At 30.6% G+C, this 18,679-nt stretch overlaps 1 protein-coding gene across 5 annotated transcripts in view; it reads right to left on the minus strand.

Moving 5' to 3' along the window:
- The window catches only part of LOC130670906 (small conductance calcium-activated potassium channel protein), a 152,591-nt gene that overhangs the window by 33,739 nt on the left and 100,173 nt on the right, over nt 1–18,679 (minus strand). For 4 of the 5 annotated variants that reach the window (XM_057474528.1, XM_057474529.1, XM_057474530.1 and 1 more), the window contains 2 exons: nt 15,989–16,387; nt 10,880–10,975 (listed from right to left, as the gene is read on the minus strand). In XM_057474528.1, coding sequence (XP_057330511.1) covers nt 10,880–10,975; nt 15,989–16,387 — 495 coding nt within the window. Of the gene's footprint in view, nt 1–10,879; nt 10,976–15,988; nt 16,388–17,690; nt 17,830–18,679 lie in introns of those variants that run through there. The other variant, XM_057474531.1, reaches the window with a different exon arrangement.

Consider the following 18,679-nt stretch of genomic DNA (forward strand, 5'->3'; position numbering starts at 1 on the left):
TTTCTGCCCGTTGCATTAGTGATAAATTCGTTTCAGCCCCATCGGAATCGTATTTCTTTTATGTAATCTGTAGAGAATTCGCTTTTCATTTTAAATCGTCTCAATTTCATTGGCTCCATACATTTTAATAAGTTTCAGTAAAGGGATAAAACACGATTTTAGACTTTGTATGATGGCAGTCCCCTATTTTCACTCAGGCAGTTAACCTAGCTTTCGACTAAAATTTTCTTGTCTTATCCCTTGTATTGCAAGGGATACTATTTCATGATCCCAGCGTTGAAACTTCGAGTTTCAGTGTCTGTACAGCCAGTCAATACAAGCTAATTTCCGTCCAATGCCGCGTCCAAGTATTAGCGTATGCGCAAATTGTGTTATGTTTTTAGTACGCAGACAGAGATAAATTTGTTTCGTCTCTTGGGAAGAAACAAATAATGGTTTTGTCCGCTCAAAGTTAACTTCACTCTTGATTTTAGCTCTGATACTTGTCATTTGTTTATCAGTAATTTCAGATCACTAATTTCATTTATTTAAATGACACTCATGACTTTTTGATTACGTTTTATAAAAATGAGTGCAAGGTAAGAGAGTACTAGTTCCCTGATCAGGCACTCGGTTTTTTACTTTAAGTGATCAGCCAACTTCACCCTAGACTGAAATCGTTTTGTTTCATCCCTTGTCACATGTTTATTGCTATTGAATTAGAAAATCACGGTTCAAGTACTTGAAAAAACAGCGTACAATTGTATTGGTAATCACAATACACGGTAAGAAATGCATGGCGTTCAACACCATGCTATGGTCTCAAGACAGATACTAAAATAGTATGTGAAATATTCCAAGACAGTATTGTAACGAGTCCCAGAAGTATGGCGTTATTTACTATACTGTACAGTGCTGGAGCTATTGTATTGCTCACACGTATGCATAGCAGGCACGGCGAAACAGCATGGCCCTGAGATCCATACTACAATGCCGAGGACACAATCCTACTAGTTTTTCCCGCCATAATTTCTGGCGTGTCAATCAATGTATACTATCGTATTACCACCAAAACTATATAGATGTCGTTAGACTAGGTTTATCGGCCAAATGCATTGTGGATACGGCAATGCAGGATGGGCCTGACGGCCATACTGACATTGCGGCGTCCGCGACAACTATTGCCAATGTTACTATTCCCGCAATGGTTGAATCATCTACGCATACAATTTTATAACCTATAAAAATCTTCGATACCATACAATATGCTGTTCACGCCCATACTGGCATAGTGATATCTGCAAAATATTTCTTATCGTGTATAACTGACACCGGGCAGAAACAATTGTGTTTCTTCTCAAGGGATTTTTTCCGCAATGTATTTTTTGTGGCCAACAATACATTGAAAAATTCCTGAACAAATAGTTTTGGACACTCGAAATTGTACAAAAGTGATAATAAAATTTGTGATTGCCGGTTAAAAACAATTACGAAAAAAGAAAAAAAATTCACCAAATTTTTGGGGTGGTCCGTTTTGCCCAACCGGTTTTATTCTGCCTGCCCTTCTTCTATATAAGCTTTTAAAGTAATGGTATTTTCGAAACCTTTAAAAAAACATAAACCATAAGATGGCAACATTTTTTTTTGAAAATTGCGTCATAGAGACTAATATTTCTTACCGTGTATATAATATAGAGGTACACAAAAGTGTCACTGATAAATTGCTAAATGTGAAAATTTCATAAAGTTAAGAAGTATCCAATTTCAAGTTTTTGTAATATTTTACAAACTTATAGAAATTATTGATATAACTTTTAATAAAATTTTTCATATTGAATATTCAAAAGTAATTAGCAAAACCATTTTATGTTTTTGTTTCCACTTTTTCGTAGAACTGCGGTAGGTATTCAAATATGAATCAAACTAATAGTTTATTAAATTCAAATAAGATGGCGAAAGATGCAAATTAAAAAACTTTCTATCTTTAAATTGCAGATTTAAAGCATCTTAATCTTAAATTATAATGATGGCTTGTTATTAAACTGCTGACTTAAGGCTAACAAATATATATGGTTGAATATTAATACTGAAGGTTTTCGGTTGATAGCTGCTTTGAGGAGTTTGTTTTAAGTCGACGTTGTGTAAACATTCAAGTCCGTATCAAGACAGGATTTCTGGACTTAAGCTAAGTTGGTTAGAAACTTGTTATTGTGGACTAAAGTACGGTGGTGTAGTGGGTATAAAGGATAATATACAGAAAAAATGGTTATTACCAGACAGATTGGACATAAATAGGAGTTATTTATATCAAGTATCCGGAAATAAAAGACATCAAGTGAAATACAAAAGAATAGGAATGAAAATAAAAATATAAATTGAAGTATCACAATTGGCACGTTTATTAATTAAAGTCCCGTGATGAAGGAATTCCAATTAGTTGTGATTCTTTGATCTTTGTTATGTTATCAGAGTGTATATATTTTTTATACTCGGTCAAGGTTTCCGAAATTCGATAACTTTGATATTTAAAATATTTCCAACGTCATTTTTGTTTTTTCCAGATTCTTTTATGTCGCATTAAATAATTCCGTTTTCATCAAAATCAATAGTGTGTCTTATGGTCACGCGATGTTCAGAAACTGCTGATAATAAATCATAACACCATTAATTTTTTAAATGCGTGTGCTGACCTTCCCGGTTTTCCAAACTTAAATCTATCTGCAAAATTCAGAGAGTTTATAAACTCTTAAATTATATAGAATGGACTTTAGTCTCAAGGATTTGAAATAAATTGAGGTATTTCTTTAGTTTTAAAACTACTCTTATATTTTTTCTTAGTACGTGTGTTTTTCGTTTTATAAGAAGAGAGATTGGTGCTGTCAGAATCAAGTTTCTTTTCCAGACATAGGCCTGACTGGTCAATCTCTTTTTATAGCTATTTTGGGTTACTGTCTGTCTAAGGTGTTAGATCTCTGAATCTAAATGTTCTGGTAGGGAGATAGTAAGAGCTTTTTACACTAAAGACCTAATGACCGATTCTTTTGTGATTAATGATGTGAAGAAATATGAAGATATTTATCTGCACGTGTAGGTTTTCTCTGCACTGTAGAATTTTACTGAAATTGTATGACTTCATTGAATTTTTACTGCGTATTCAATATTGCGCAGTTGAGTTTACAAATTCTATGCATTGGAGTAATTTTTCACTATCACTTCATAAGTAGGGCCAGGATTCTTGCGTTAATTTAAAAATAATTAATAATTAGTGGTGTGAAATTTTTGATATTACGGTGAAAATATTGGTTTTATGAAAAAAGTTTTCAAACAAAAGTTGTAGGAAATTTAATTTTCTAAAAAAAATGTCTCTTATAATTTTGTCTTAGGACTAATAAGAAAGCCGTAATTTGAAAATTAAGATTTTCATAATTAACAAAATTTTGAATCATTCATTATGAATCTTAATTTTTGAATTACGATGAAATTATTGATCGTATAAGAAAATCATAAGAGACATTTTTTCAATAAAATTAAATTTCTTACAACTTTTGTTCGAAAACTTTTTTCCTAAGACCAATATTTTCTCCGTAAAATTAAAAATTTGAACTATTCATTTCAAAAATAAGGTAAAAATCTTGTCCCTATTCATAAGTATTCAGTAAGCAAAATTCAGTATGCAGTCTGACATAGAGCATCAAATTCGAATGAATTGATTGGCGAGTTAATCACCAGACTCGAGAAAAATTATTAAAGTGCTTTAAGTACTATCAGAATCGATAGTTTCGTCCCGAGTACGCTAATGAACTCGTCAGTAAAGCTGATGTTGATGTACTCTGCCTTAGATTATCTCTACAAATATGGGAGAAGCCAAAACACTATTATGGTAAACTCTCTACTGTATGAACCTGGTAATAACCTGAGGCAGATAGTAGTGCATCCTTCAGTATCCACTTGCTATAGAGTCTCATAATGATCAAAATAATTCAACTATGCCATTTCTTACTTATTAAAAGTTTAAAATTCATATTTTAAACTTTAAATAGACTTTTTCCACACTCTACTGTCCATCTTACGGCGAATTCATTAATCTGCCGTCAGACTGAAAAAAATTTAATGAATTCACTGATGGATGTTATGATTATTATTTTAAATTTTGTTAATGTGCGAAGCTGTGGAATAGTATAGTCACCAATAATGGAGAATAATTACAACAAAATAATTTGTTTATTTATTTACTTCAATCATGAGTCATCAATATTGAGTTTAATGGAGAATGAAATCTAAAGGGAAAAAAATGTGGACAAAATAAAAGAAATAATAATGTAATAGCTTTCTCGAGTAGGATTTCCTTCTCTTCAATTTATTTTTTGTGGTGACGACATGGAAGCGGCAGTAGTGTCTTGGACTGATCCGCGTCAGCTTTTTGGACAATATACCCTGAGATGCTTTTGAAAGCTAAGGGATGATAGAAGTAATAGAAGGGGATGATCGTAAGCACTCAAACAACAGATAGTGCAGCTGACCTCATAAATTTTACGACGTTAAACTGATTTTACGATTCACTGTGACCGTCTATATATATGACTTAGCGTTTCTTTTTTTTGATCATTATAAAAACTGGCCATTTTGGGTTATACATAGATTCATTTATTTGGATCCTTGTAAAATAGTAAACCGTTGGGGAAATAAATTTTTCAAATTTATATACTTTAAAGTTAAGATTTTTTTATAGGCTTATAAAAAATGTTTATAGATAAAATTTATAGTACAATTGTAAATAAATATCTTGATCTTTTTGTTTTTATTTATTCAGAATTGAGTTTTAAGTAAAAATAGAAAAAAAAAAAAATTTATCTGGATTTTATTTGTGCGTGAGGTAGAAGTTTATACAAGGGTATAAATACATATTATGAAATGAGAAAGAGGAATAGAGTCAGAAGGTCAAGGGGAAAATTTAAGCCATCAAGATTATACTGAAGAGAACGCGGCAACATAGGACACACCCAACCCTCTTTAACTTACTTCTGACTAACTGACTCCTCGACTTTTACTACTTCACTCGTGGCATATATATGATATATATATACATATACATATAACACGAGATCGTCAAACTTTGACGCGCAAGCGCTCATTAATTTTCACCGAAACCAATAAATTCCATTGAAATTGATGGGTTTCATAATGAAAAAAAAATTTTTTTTACGATTTTGGTGGATGGCAAAAAAAAGAAAAGAATAAACTTGTAGTCTAGACATACATGAATTTATTTTTCGTTCTGTTATGTAATATCTTCCTCAGATGAATTTCATTCCGCGAAAACTGAGACGATTAATTGCATACGGAGTTACAAAAAATCAAATTACATGAGTGGAAGATAAATGAAAAAAAAAAAAATTATAAAAATAAAAAGTCGTGTATTGACTGTGTAACCACAAAGTTAATTAAAATTTTCGAACGTGGAAAAAAATAGAGAATTTTTAAATAAAATTTTTTTGTTGGAATAAATAAAAGAGATAATTGAAATTTCGTAGGATTCTTTATGACATTACATAGCTTTGTATTTAAATAATATAAATGAAATTTCAGCTATTTGTTAATAATTTTTAATTTGCGACCACATGAATTTACTGATTGTAGAAACAAAAATTTCAATGGTTATTTAAATATATGTAGTATGAAATGGAAATCCACTGAAATTTTGTTTATTTATAGAGAAAAAAATGACTCCAACTGAATAAATCTGATGAAAATAAATCAATAACTGTTATCATTGATAAAAATTAATATGATATGAGATATAGGGGAGATTAAGGCAAAAGAGACAGCTCGGAAAATGACAAATTGTTTTATCTTTTTAATATTTTCTTTGCTTATATACCAAATTCTGCTTTTACAGATGATTCAATTAATTAACTCGCTGACATAATGTTGATAACGTTTTTTGATCCACCCTATAGTTATTATTAATTTTTTTTTTGCTTCAAAGTGTTCTAGAATCTTTAGGAAATTCCAGAAAGTTTTCAAATTTCCAGACTGTCTGGAATTTATGATAATGTCATTTTATAATTTTCTAGACTGTCTTAATCGTCCAAAGAATTTTCCAGTGTTTCAGACAGTTTCAAAATTTTCTGTAATATTTTAGTTAAGTTGTAAGTTTCTCTTAAATATTTCAAATATTCTAGAGTTATCAATTAGCTAGAACGTTGAAAAAACTTTTAAACATTTCAAGTTATTCGGAAAAATTGAACATTAATACATCTCATAGTATGTATTCGGTTACATGATTAAATCTACGTCAAAATTATCTATGAATCTAAATATTCACATCAACAATACCCATGAGATAACATCCACGACAAAACGAATATTGTTTATGTATTTGGCCCTTTTTTCAGGAATTTTTCAGTAATTTTATGTCTCGTAGACATTTTTGATGTGGATATTAAAATTAGTAGAGAATTTTGACGTGGATAGTTAGTCCTGTCACTATATATTCCAGTTTTTTTTATTTTCTATTAACTGAAAATTTATTTAAGTAAACTTAATTACACTTATTCGATCTAATACATACATTTTGAAAAAAGTGAATAGTCACAGTAACTAAATATTCACCGCCCAAATTCGTCAGCTATTTGTTTTTGTTAAAACGGTTTAGTTACTGCAGTTCGAAATTTTTCTGAGTGCACTTTTTTTAAAAAAACTTTCAGTGGTATCATTATTCGGAGAATCGATTTACTGAATGACTTTCTACAGTGAATTGAATTCAAAGCTTTTTATGATTAATATAAACGCTTTTATGTAATTACGGTCGATCAAGTGATTAAGATAAAAAGTCTTGAAAAGTTTTTTTTTTTTCGGCTGGCTTTTTAATGAGATAAATTACTACATACTTTTATAAGAACTTTTAAAGTAACATCTAATCTTTTTAAAGTATTATATTAAGTGAAATTTTCTGTCACTAAGTGTTTTTAATTGGTTTTATTGAAATTATGCAATTTAATTACTTTATAAAAGTTATAGTTATTATTAAATAAAATATGACTTTATTTGGTTTTTTATATTATATAAAAAAAATTCGAACAAGTTCATACTGATAAATTATAAATTTTTAACTGATCAATTAAATTTATGATCACAGTGACAAGTCGTAATTAAAATTGATGTCAGAAAAAATTTTTTATTCCATTCACTGCAGCTTTCTTTGAACTTAATATAATCTCTATGGGTGTTATTTATTTTCTCATTTTATTCACTCCTATTTTTCAGTTGGTCGAATAAGAACTATGTTTCTCGATTGAGCTCCAAGTTTTAAGGCGCAAATCGAGTCTGAGCCAAACAGTTGAAAGCAGGCTTTAAAATAAGATGTATTTGACTTCCCATTAAAAATAAGACTTTGTTCCAACAAACTGTAAGTAAGAGAACTTGGCCAAGTTTTACTTTTGATCTGGGATATCAACCGGAAGTATGAGTAAAATGTTATTTTCAAGAAAGTATTTCATTAAATTGTTAGAAACGGATGAGTTGTTTCTTGTACACTGATAGAAGGATTTCTTAGTATTTAAGAAACCATTTCTTAAACATCATTTCTTTGTATTTAACAAATATGTCTCACTATTTAAGAAATGATTTTTTTAATAGTTAAGAAATCATGCCTTAAGAAATGATTTCTTAAATACTAAGAAATCCTTTTTAAATGCTAAGAAATCCTTCTATCAGTGTAGTGGAAATTTTTGATCAGGTTTTGTTCAGTAATTTATTTTTATTGACATTTAAAAAAAAATCTGGTGAAATAATTCTAATTTTTAGGAATAATGCAATATCGCAATAAATTGTTTCTGATGACCCAAAGTTTTTATTTTTTATCAACTAGGATTATAGTCAAATTTTTCATTTTCTCGTCCTCTTCATAAAGAAAAGAAAAAAATGATCTGTAGTTTTTTTTAATTTGACGAATATTACAGAAATTAAAAATATCCGGTTTGGTGGTTTGATTCATCGGAATAAATTTATTACTTATTGAGCTATGGAGAATGTTTCAAAAAAGTGATTTTTCAAGAAACTCAATCTCTTAAGGTAATAATTTACATTTTAAAATAAATCTTAGGACGATATCGTCAAAACATGGGTGGAAATACTTAATCACAGAGAGCAATTCCGAAAACTCATTTTCTTCTTCGCCGGTTTAATGAGAGTACCCCCCTTGAAAGTAACATTTAAACGATTCTTGTGACGATTCATCTGAATATTAATTAAAACCTTAATGATTACTGGAACAATCATCATTAAACCTACTATCGGACCGATTTTTTATTTACACATAAATATATTTCTTTTTTTTAATATTATAAATTCAACTAAAATTTCACATGCGGGTTACAAAATCTATCATCAGAAGTAAAAAGTAGAAAAAATAATGGCTTTTAAATATCGAAAACCCATTTTTATTCAAAAGTTCTCATTTTACCCCAGTCTACCCTATGATTGAAAAAAAAAAAAAAAACCTTCATCTGTCAGTAGAAAAATGGGAAAGTCTGATAATCATGGCTACATGAAGCGTGACATGGAATGTATTAACAGGAATCTACCGAAGAAGGGAGACATGATAGAGAGAAGACAAGAGTCTCGAAAATTTGCTGTATACATACAAAGTAGATACGTGCGTTAAGCTCAGAAAAGAATGGTGCAATAAAACAAGGACCAGCACTAGGGTAGGGTCTAGAGATAGCTAACGTGCAATGACGTGACCTTCTATATCTCAAAAACTCATAAAAAGTTTAAGTAAACGTCACATCCATCAGTCGACACTGTCCTCATTTTTCCATTACTAATTCACACTGATCTCTTTACTGATAGAGGTTTTACCCCTATTTTCATTTATTTTTCATACATAAAAAATTTTCCGAGCTTGTCATAAAAACGCGACTCTATGATCGCATTTGAGGGTGTCTTAAAAACTTTACATGCGTGAAAATCGCGTAATGTATTTTAAAATAATAAAAAATTTTGAATTATCCGATAAAATATTGATAACATTATTGTTGATTTATTTACATCGACATAAAAATATAACCATCAGAAACTCGATGATAATTTAATGTCTTGTAAATAAATGATTTGATATTTGATTCAAAAAAAAAAGTTGGCAAGTTGTTAAACAAAAAAAAAGATATATTTATTCTATTCAAAAGACAGCAGGGTGTTCTAGCTTAAAGTTATAAGAAGAGAATTCAAAGAAAAATAAAAAAAATAAAATAAAAAGTAAGAAACGACAAAGTTATCAAGTTTCTTTCGTTAGAATCATGATACGGAACAAGAACAGAGATACAAATAAAAGAAATAAAAATAGCTTTGAGCATATAAAAAGCAACGAATGTCTACAATCTCTATTTTTCATTTTATCGTGTGCTATCACATTGATGTACTTAACTTTGAAAGTGTAACAACGCCTCTTTCATACGATTCCACACTTTACCCTACTGACATTCGTGTTTCAAATGCTTTGAATCATTCATTTGGTTGCTTTTCAATATTTTAAAAGTTATGCTGATACACGGATGAATATATGATGGTAAATTTTCAATAGATTCTTTCAACCAACAGACATTCGAATTGTCATACGCTTAAAATAAATATTTCATACCGTACAAAACAGAGTACGAATTTTTGAACATTATTATTGGTTTTATTAAATTTTAAAATATCTATATTGCAATTTAAATTTCTCGCGGCTTTTATTTCGTCACTGATTCACGTTTTCAAACCATAAATAGAATATTAAATGCGGTTGATTTTTAAAATAATTTTTTGTTATCAATTATCAATAGATTGAATTTTTATCAGAGATGTCAACAATTTATTTCACCCAAAAACAAAATTTTTTCTATTACATCAATAATTTGTGTGCAAAAGATAAACAAGACGATTTCAGACAATGCTAAGGCTTACTCGAGCCGAAGGCGACGGCTACCAACATATCAAGTCTGAAATTGTCTTTTATCCCGTGGCGCACACTGTGGTTTCTCTTGTTTACCTGCTTTGAGGTTAAATGTCTCAAGCTTGTCAAAAAGGGTCAATTTGAGACCAGTAGCGCAGGTAATTAAACTGTCAAGTTCAACAGTGCGGGGATATTTATCATAATTAGTTTTGTCACGATTATTTTCTACGGACTCTTCATTAATTATATTTCTATTGTACACAGAAAAAAACGATGGCTCGAAATCTATCAATTTTTATTATGCTGCCGACCAAACTTGAAACAGAAAGTGGAGCATCCAAAAAATTATTATGCTCATACGAAAAATTATGCTGTATCACAAGACTTACTACGCTTGATAAACTTATCGATAAGCTTTTATAATAATTGTTTTCATACATTATAATAATTGTGATGCGGCATAGTAATTTTTATAAGAACATAATAACTTTTTGGATGCTTCACTTCCTGTTTCAAGTTTGGTGGACAGCATAATAAAAATTGGTAGGTTTTGAGCCAACATTTTTCTCCGTGTACGTTATTTGAGATTTTCTATTTACTTTGATACACATATATATGATAATCATTAGTTAAATTATTTTTTGGATGATAAATAATTAATCACAAAACGTGATTGAGTAAATTAGCAAAACGTATTTTTAATTTAATGTTCATTATACGCTTATTATTATCATTATTTGTAATACTTATTTTTGAAAATCTAAGTCGGCAGATTATTTTTACCCAACAAAAATTTTTAATTTCCGCGCTTTGTTTCAAGTTAATTCGATTCTTTATAAATTTGTTAAATAAACAGAAATGAATAATAAATTTAAGTTGCTTTGAAATTATAAAAAAAATTATAAATAATAATTAGAGCTGGGTATGGTATAATTCATAAATATTTGAGTATATTAACAAACATACCTGGACTTCTAAGGCATGGTAAGCAAATATGAGGCCAAGCAGTATCACAGTTGACACAGAGATTAGGGTTTTAAGTGCAGTCGAGTAAAACGAGGCCTGAAACACAAACAATTAATTTTCATGAGTACTTTTATTATTCATTAAGCAACAAATTTATTAGAAATTCACATAAGTTAGTAAAAATTAAAATTTTTTATTAACTAGATAAATATCATTTCTTTCAGGTTTCAGGTATAAATTTATAACTTGACAGTAAAAATTAACCACTTTGTGATTAAGTATATTAATCAAATAAGTAATACTTAGTGAAATTAAAAATTATTATCCTATATACTGATTTTTCTTCAATAAGAATTTTAGAAATTTCAAATTCTTGTTTCATAAATAACTTTACATTAGAAAAAAAGTCGAAAAAACCAAACGTGCATGAGTCACTTTCTTATTCAAAAATATATTAATAATAATAATATTAACAATATATAAGTAAAATTTCCGTATATTCGTTAATAATAATTAAAAACAAGTTCGAGTGTACGCAAGTGATCAATAGGTGTCGCTTCATATGCAAGAAATAATTTAAAAAATGGCAGCTTTTCATAAATTTCCAGTTTTAAGTTTTTATGAAATACAATTAAACAAAAAGTATTTGAATATTGAATTTCAAACATGTTCTTTTATTTAAAAATTCAGGTGTAAAAAGAAATAAAATAGATCAGTCGGTTGTATATTTTTGAAGTTATTCTGTTTACCAAAATCCGTACATACTGACGGACATTACTCTCTAAAAACGAATTAGTGAAAATCACTATTTGGCAGTGAATAGTCACTTATTGCTAGTGCTAAGTATACCACTATTTGAATTAGTGATATACTTTTCACTAACAAATAGTGAATAGTCACTAATTTCACTATTTCATATTGAAAAGAGTACCGTTATTTTTTTGACATTTTTTTTTTCAATCATTATTATTTAAAAATTGACTTAAAAACCTGTTCGTTTAATTTATTAATAAATTATCTTTAAAATGATACTAATTTTGTTCTAAGTGAGCATATTCGAGCGAGTGTAAATATGTATTTTACGTGAGTGAATCAGCTGGGACCGAGTAAGCGTTAGTAGAAAACATCTCATTGCTTCGCAATTAAGTTATGCAATTAATTTGTAATATACATCAATAAAATAAGTGGTACTCATTTATTTAAATATACCAATTTATGAATTTCGCTCTTTCATATATTTCAAATGCTTAGAATTTTTTAATATATTATGATTCTGTTTTAAAATTATAAAATAGGTATACTTATTGAAGATAATATTTCAGTTACTGAAGGACCTTCTAGCCTCAGTTGATGAAGAGAGCCTACTTAGCAACCTCATAAGCTACTTGGAAAGCTAGAAGGGATTCTGTGATAGCCAAATATCAACTGTACATGTTTTGTATATAGGTCCTCGTATTATCGTCAAACCTGTTTGAAACCTTTCCCGCGCACATATCTAAGCTACTTATACAGCTGAGACTAACTAATTATTTCGCCTGCAGACTAACTACCAATGCAGCCTTTGTGAAGCTAACGCCGTCCAAACCATGTAAATTCTGTCACCTAAACGAAAATGAAACAATCAGCCACGTCTTTACAAGATGCCCGCACTACACTGACCTACGAACCAAGCACCTTCTTGAACTGACAGACCCTCAAGAACCCCACGAGGTTTCTCTACAGTGCCTTAAGTCCTTAGATCTGAATTTACTGAAAAAAGTTTTTCATTTTTGTAAAGATCTCACAACCCTTAGAGACACCAATCACGAGTCTGTAGTATAATCTAGCCCCTATCACCAGGTCATTTGCCGCGACGTTATACGTTTTTTGTTACTCTCCTGTGTAAAAAAATTTGTATAAGCTAGTACATTTTACTCATTACTTTGTACCTCTCTCTATCATTGCATTGAGGACTGTATTCCTGTTTAACGCAATAAATAAATAAATATTGAAAATAAGTATACGACAAACTATCAAAATTTTAAGTACAATTTTTTTCCGTGTAAAAGTAAAATAAAAGAAGAACTCGAATTTCTATTTGCAAAGAAATTTCATGCACAGATAATGTGAGATTATTACCTTTCGTGCTTGTGTATGACAGTTAAATTAAACAAAAGCGGATCACAGAATGTGTGTTGATAGGCAAATAGGACATTGTTTACTATTTGATGTAAATGTCCATATATACGTAGTAGGCATAGTAAGATTGACAGCAGAGAATCATGTGAAAATTGAATCTTGCCCTCTGGCTATCTATTTGAATATCAATAGACAAACTGTCTACAAGCCAGTTTGATACACAGATAAGTTCAAATGCAAGATTCCTCTGAGTGAGAGTTGCCAGGACAACTAAAAGTTTATAACTGCGCATGTCAGATTCGACCAGCTGGTACATTGGTCACGCCCTTTCGAAATTTATAATAAGAAACTTCAAAGCTCAGTTTTATTCATATAATTATTATTCATTATCGTTGTCATAAATACCAACAATTACTCTGAGTACCGGAGCCAAGTCCAAAAATCCCAAGGAAATTTATGTTCTTCTTATTTCGATAATAAATTTTTTTTCTTGACTATTTATGTACTTTTTTTTTGTATTTTTATTTTTTTTTAATTTTGTTTTATTAGATTTTTTTTATTGTTCATGTATAGAAACTGGGCCAAGGGTTGCTTCTAAGGGGTATACATCAATGTTGATCAAGTACTAGGATGCGCCTGTGCAATTCATCGTGACAAGAATAATTGGCTCACTGAATTATCGAGTAAAATTCTTTTAAAAATTAAACTTGTGTCATTTACATGTTTTATTAACTTTAAAATTTATATTTATTTAATTGTAATTTGTCTCGGAATTTAAGTGGATTTAAAAACATTTAAGTTGATTAATTGTAGAGTAATAATAAATTATACATACTAATGAATATAAAAGTATTAAATATATTATTTATTTGAAAATTAGGTTAATTGAGTAATTAGTGAATAAATATAAAAAGACATTGATGAATTGATAAGTTTATCACGTTGGACAAACGTAAAATTAATAACCAAAGTGCACTCACGTGCAGGCATATGTCAACGACGACTAGTCTAACTAAATTTCACTATTCTCTGTTCATTGTTCTCTCTTCAACACTCCACTCACATATGCTGTTTCTGTTTTCACTCTATGTCTCCTTCTCTCACACTTACTAACTCATTCCCCATAGACTCCACATGCTGGCAAAAGCAAGAGCAAGAGCTGGAGCTGATGCTGAAGTTGAACCAGAAGCAAGAGCAAGAGTTTCAAGCTGTTACACTGTGACAATAGCTCCCAGGAAACTCTTCTGTCCAAGGAACAGTTAAAATTGAGGTAGATATAAACCAACTTCTTTCAAGGATTTTTATATTATTTTAAAAGTATGAGCTTCATCTTTATTTTAAACTGCTTTCTTTATTTCTCCTCTTAAAACATTCAGGTTTAATTTCTTCAATATAAACTTATTTAGGTTTCAACCAAAACTTTCTTATCAAAGTTATGTATACATATATTTTTATAAGGAAAATTGTTATATTTACAATCTAATTTAGAATAAAGAATGCAAAAGAAAATAAAAAAAAAATGAAACCGAAGACTTCAAATTAGATTCACTAAAGACGAAAAAGAAGAAAAACTTTTTTGTAAAGATTTATCACATGGGTTTGACTGGTACTCGAATCCATATATATATATATATATATATTAGTAACAGCAATGAAAGAGAAGTAATAAAGTACGAAATAAAAACAAGAGGATAAAAATGAAATGTTGCAATGAAAGAAAATAATAAAACTCTGAATCGGGTTAATTCTTATGTACGAATAATTAATTAAGCTGACATTAAACAGTAATTGCAAAAGAAAAAGAATTGAGCACTTGGCAGTGATCTTGCATACAATAGATTGATTGTAACAAGTCAGCAATGTTGGTAAATGCTCAAGTAGAATAATCCCGACAAGTGGACAAAAGAGAAGTATGTAGTGAGGAGTTTGTGGAAGAAAGTTGTTGACCGCCTTTGTTTAGTTGAGGACGCTCTCGCAAGTGGTGCTCAAGTCTCTATTCCAAAGTGTGCATTGAACACTGTAGAGAAATAAGTGTTTCCCTACTAACAGCGTATAGATGATCCTCCGGTGTACTGAAGCATATCGTTGACCAGCATGAAACATCCCAATCAGAGCCTGTTGATTAGCCAATTAACTTCAAGGATGTAAACATGGGCACTTTAATTTACCGAGCTCTTGAAAATTATTCAAACCCTAACCCAGCATACTTCGTGTTGGATATTCTCTTGGTTACGAAGTTGCAAAACATTCATTACATCCCATAAATACTCTCCACACCCAAAACACGACACTAATAAACGTTACCGTCACTGATTTTCCCTAATAAAGTCCTGCTTTGTGAAATAGTGAATCTAAAATAGTTGATTGTATTACAGGTTATGTGGTCACCTAACCGAAATTCTATCAAATTACTGGCAGTATATGGATATGTACATGCATATATACATACATACATATGTATCTATGGGTAAATATACCCACATTTACCTTAAAATCACATCAACGCATGTTAACAGTCTATATTGTCTTTGGGTACACGAATTCAACCGCGGCTACAATGTACGACTATGCCATCACTGATACTGCTACTAATCAACCACTTAATCAATACCACCCTCATATCTTTGAAAAGCCTCAATTCTAGAAGCCTTTGAAGGAAGCTAACTGGACTAGCTCCTACACTCCTCGAGTTATATATAGATCCATCCGTTAATTCAATAAATTATTAAATTATACTAATTATTATTGACTGATCAATATAACGCGCCGTGACGGAAACAAAGAGATGGCTTCTGGAATTACCAGCCTTCGAAGACTGTTTGTATGCATGGAAATTTACGGTTATCTATACCTCTAGCTATATCTTTGCAAGATATTGATAGTCAAAGCACGGATGATTTAATTAAGGATCAGCTGAACAAAGTAGATTAGATGCTGCATAGGTAAATAATAACGGATCTAGTTAATAATTTTACAAATGATAGTACAAACCTTTGTGTAAACTCCAGCGCTGGATAACTCGTTCTCAATAACCATTACGATGATCCCAAACATACCCATTACAAGAGCGTAATCGCTTATACGTTTACGTTTCTCAAACAATGCCTTTCGTCTGCCAAGTCGGTAGCCTACGTTAGGTTTGTGTTTCGAACAAGGACCGATACTGCCAGAGGGTGCACCTTTCATTGGACCACCGCCGAGACCACGTTCGTCCATGAAACGAGGATACTCGGAGTGCACCCCGACCAAGGCAATACCGGCTTCATCACCGCCTCCTAGGATGCCACCACCGCTACCGCAACCACTTCCTCCGCTACCTGGTGCACCCCCAGCACCACTGCTGCTTCTCATCGCCCCCGGGATCGAAAGAGTCGATACTGGTTTCCGCAGCTAAAAAATAAATCACAAAATCCATTATCATTACTTTCTGACAATACCTTTTTTTATTTATACCCCGTCGGATAAATTTTATTTACTGAGTACTTATAAGCTGTGCTACACTGAAAAGACCAAGTGGATTAAGCTATAAATGTGCTTTGTATTGGGTGGGTTTAAATTTAATGCCTTTGCACGCAATTGAGTAACAGGTTAATGTTATTGAATATCGAAAACGAGTAATTGCTTAACTTTTGTACAGTTGTACGTTTCTTAATAATAAATCAACACTATTTTCAAGTAAATACTTCTGTACACAGTAAAAAATATTGTGTAAAATCAACACAGTTTGTGTGTTAAAAACGGTTGACACGAAATTTGTATTTAAATTTCGGCACAAACTTTGTGTGACCCCTTTTTAACACAAAGATTATGTTGAAATATCGCCACAAGAGGCCGCAAAGAATTCCACAGTAATACACAAAATGTGTTAATAAAGAGTGTATAACACATTTGTTATGTTACAAAATAAAGTGACACAAACTTTGTGTTAGTTTAACACACTACAATTTTTAATACAAACCGTTTTCGACACAAATACACAAGATTTTTTACTGTGTATCTATTAAATAAAAACTTACCCTTAATTTGAGTGTGACTGAGACATCGATTTTTGACCATTGGTTTTTTATTTTCAATTATTGATGGGATGTAGTTAAAAAATAAAACAATTTCCGGGCAAAATACGATCTAATGGTAATACGTTTGATGCTGGGTAAAAAGTTACCGTCTCAAAGTAAAATATAATTAATAGTTATGTAGTTTTTACCAAAAAGTTCGAAAATTGTCGAAAAAACGTAATAATTGTAGATAAGTTTCTAAGATATCATAAAATTACTCTAAATTGCCGGGTAAATTTTGGTAAAAAGTTATTTGTGTGCATCAATTATGAACAGAATCAATTAATTGATTTGTGGGTACGAATTGCGAGGGTGATTATTATTATTATCATTAGTATTATATGAAACAAATTAAATATGATCATGATAACTATAGATTTCAAGGAAATATACGATGATATAACTCAGCATCTGGTAATATTATATTGTTATCTCCATTTGGAATATAAATTTATATAGATTATATAATATACCTTCACATATTTTATAATTGCGGCATTAATTTCAAATAATACATCCAATTATTTTAACTCAGTAATTAAGCTTACGTAATGTCGATTGAGTTTCATTAAAAGACATAATAATCGAATCATTTTTAGTGAATTTATAGAGTTTAAATAATTAATTTTATTATTTACCATTGAGCTGCGAATATACGGAACACTTTGAGACCGTCGGATAACCATTGTCAAATTCGATTAACTAATGCACGACTGACCGTTTAGCACGACAACTTGATGGATAATGCCCTAGTAATTTCCATCCATCGAAATACGAAAAATTTATTGCTGTACATATTGAGATACTTATTTCCGGTGAGTCTAAGTCAAATGTTTCGGTTGAGAGGGCGCTGTTTATATATGGCAGGAAGCATTTAATCGTAAGCTTATAATGTTTTTCAGCAATTGTACATTTTCGACGATTTATTTTTGCTCGCTTGTTTACTGCTTTTCTATACATTTGATATGCATATCTGATTTCCGGTTTTTCATGGAGCTGGATTTTCAATCATTTAATAATCGATGTCTTAGTAGTAAATATATCAATTTTTTTTAACTTCCCGCTAAGAAAATTGAAAATTTTCAAAAATTCGGGAAGTTATTGGTTTCGGTCCGATTTGCAAAAACCGATTTTCTATCAGATTTTGGCTTTTTGAGGTTCTAGGAAGCTATCCTGACTAATTTCACGATGATGTCCGAGTGTATGTATGTGTGTACGTACGTACGTACGTATGTATGTAAATATTCATAACTCTTGAACGGATAAACCGATTTTGATCTTTGAGGTGTCATTCGACGCGGCTTGTTAATATCTGGAAGCTGTAAAAATTTGAGCTTAATCGGTAGGTCGCGTTCAGAGATATTTCAAAAAATTTAGAGCGATCATAAAGCACACCAGCGCTTTTGCGCTTGAGGTGTGCAATAAAATTTTTTCAAAAATGTTTTATTTGGATAACTTTTAATTTGCTCGATGGATTGATTCCAAAATCTAATCAGCTCTAAAACTTTACAAGCTGCGTCGAATGCCACTTCAACCATCAAAATCGGTTAATTCGTTCAAAAGAAACCGTTGACGAAAGAATTAAAAAAAAATTTTCTATTTGGTTTCTTTGAAATTTCTCAAAAAC

The sequence above is a fragment of the Microplitis mediator genome, chromosome 7 (genome assembly GCF_029852145.1).
Source record: "Microplitis mediator isolate UGA2020A chromosome 7, iyMicMedi2.1, whole genome shotgun sequence".
NCBI lineage: Eukaryota > Metazoa > Arthropoda > Insecta > Hymenoptera > Braconidae > Microplitis > Microplitis mediator.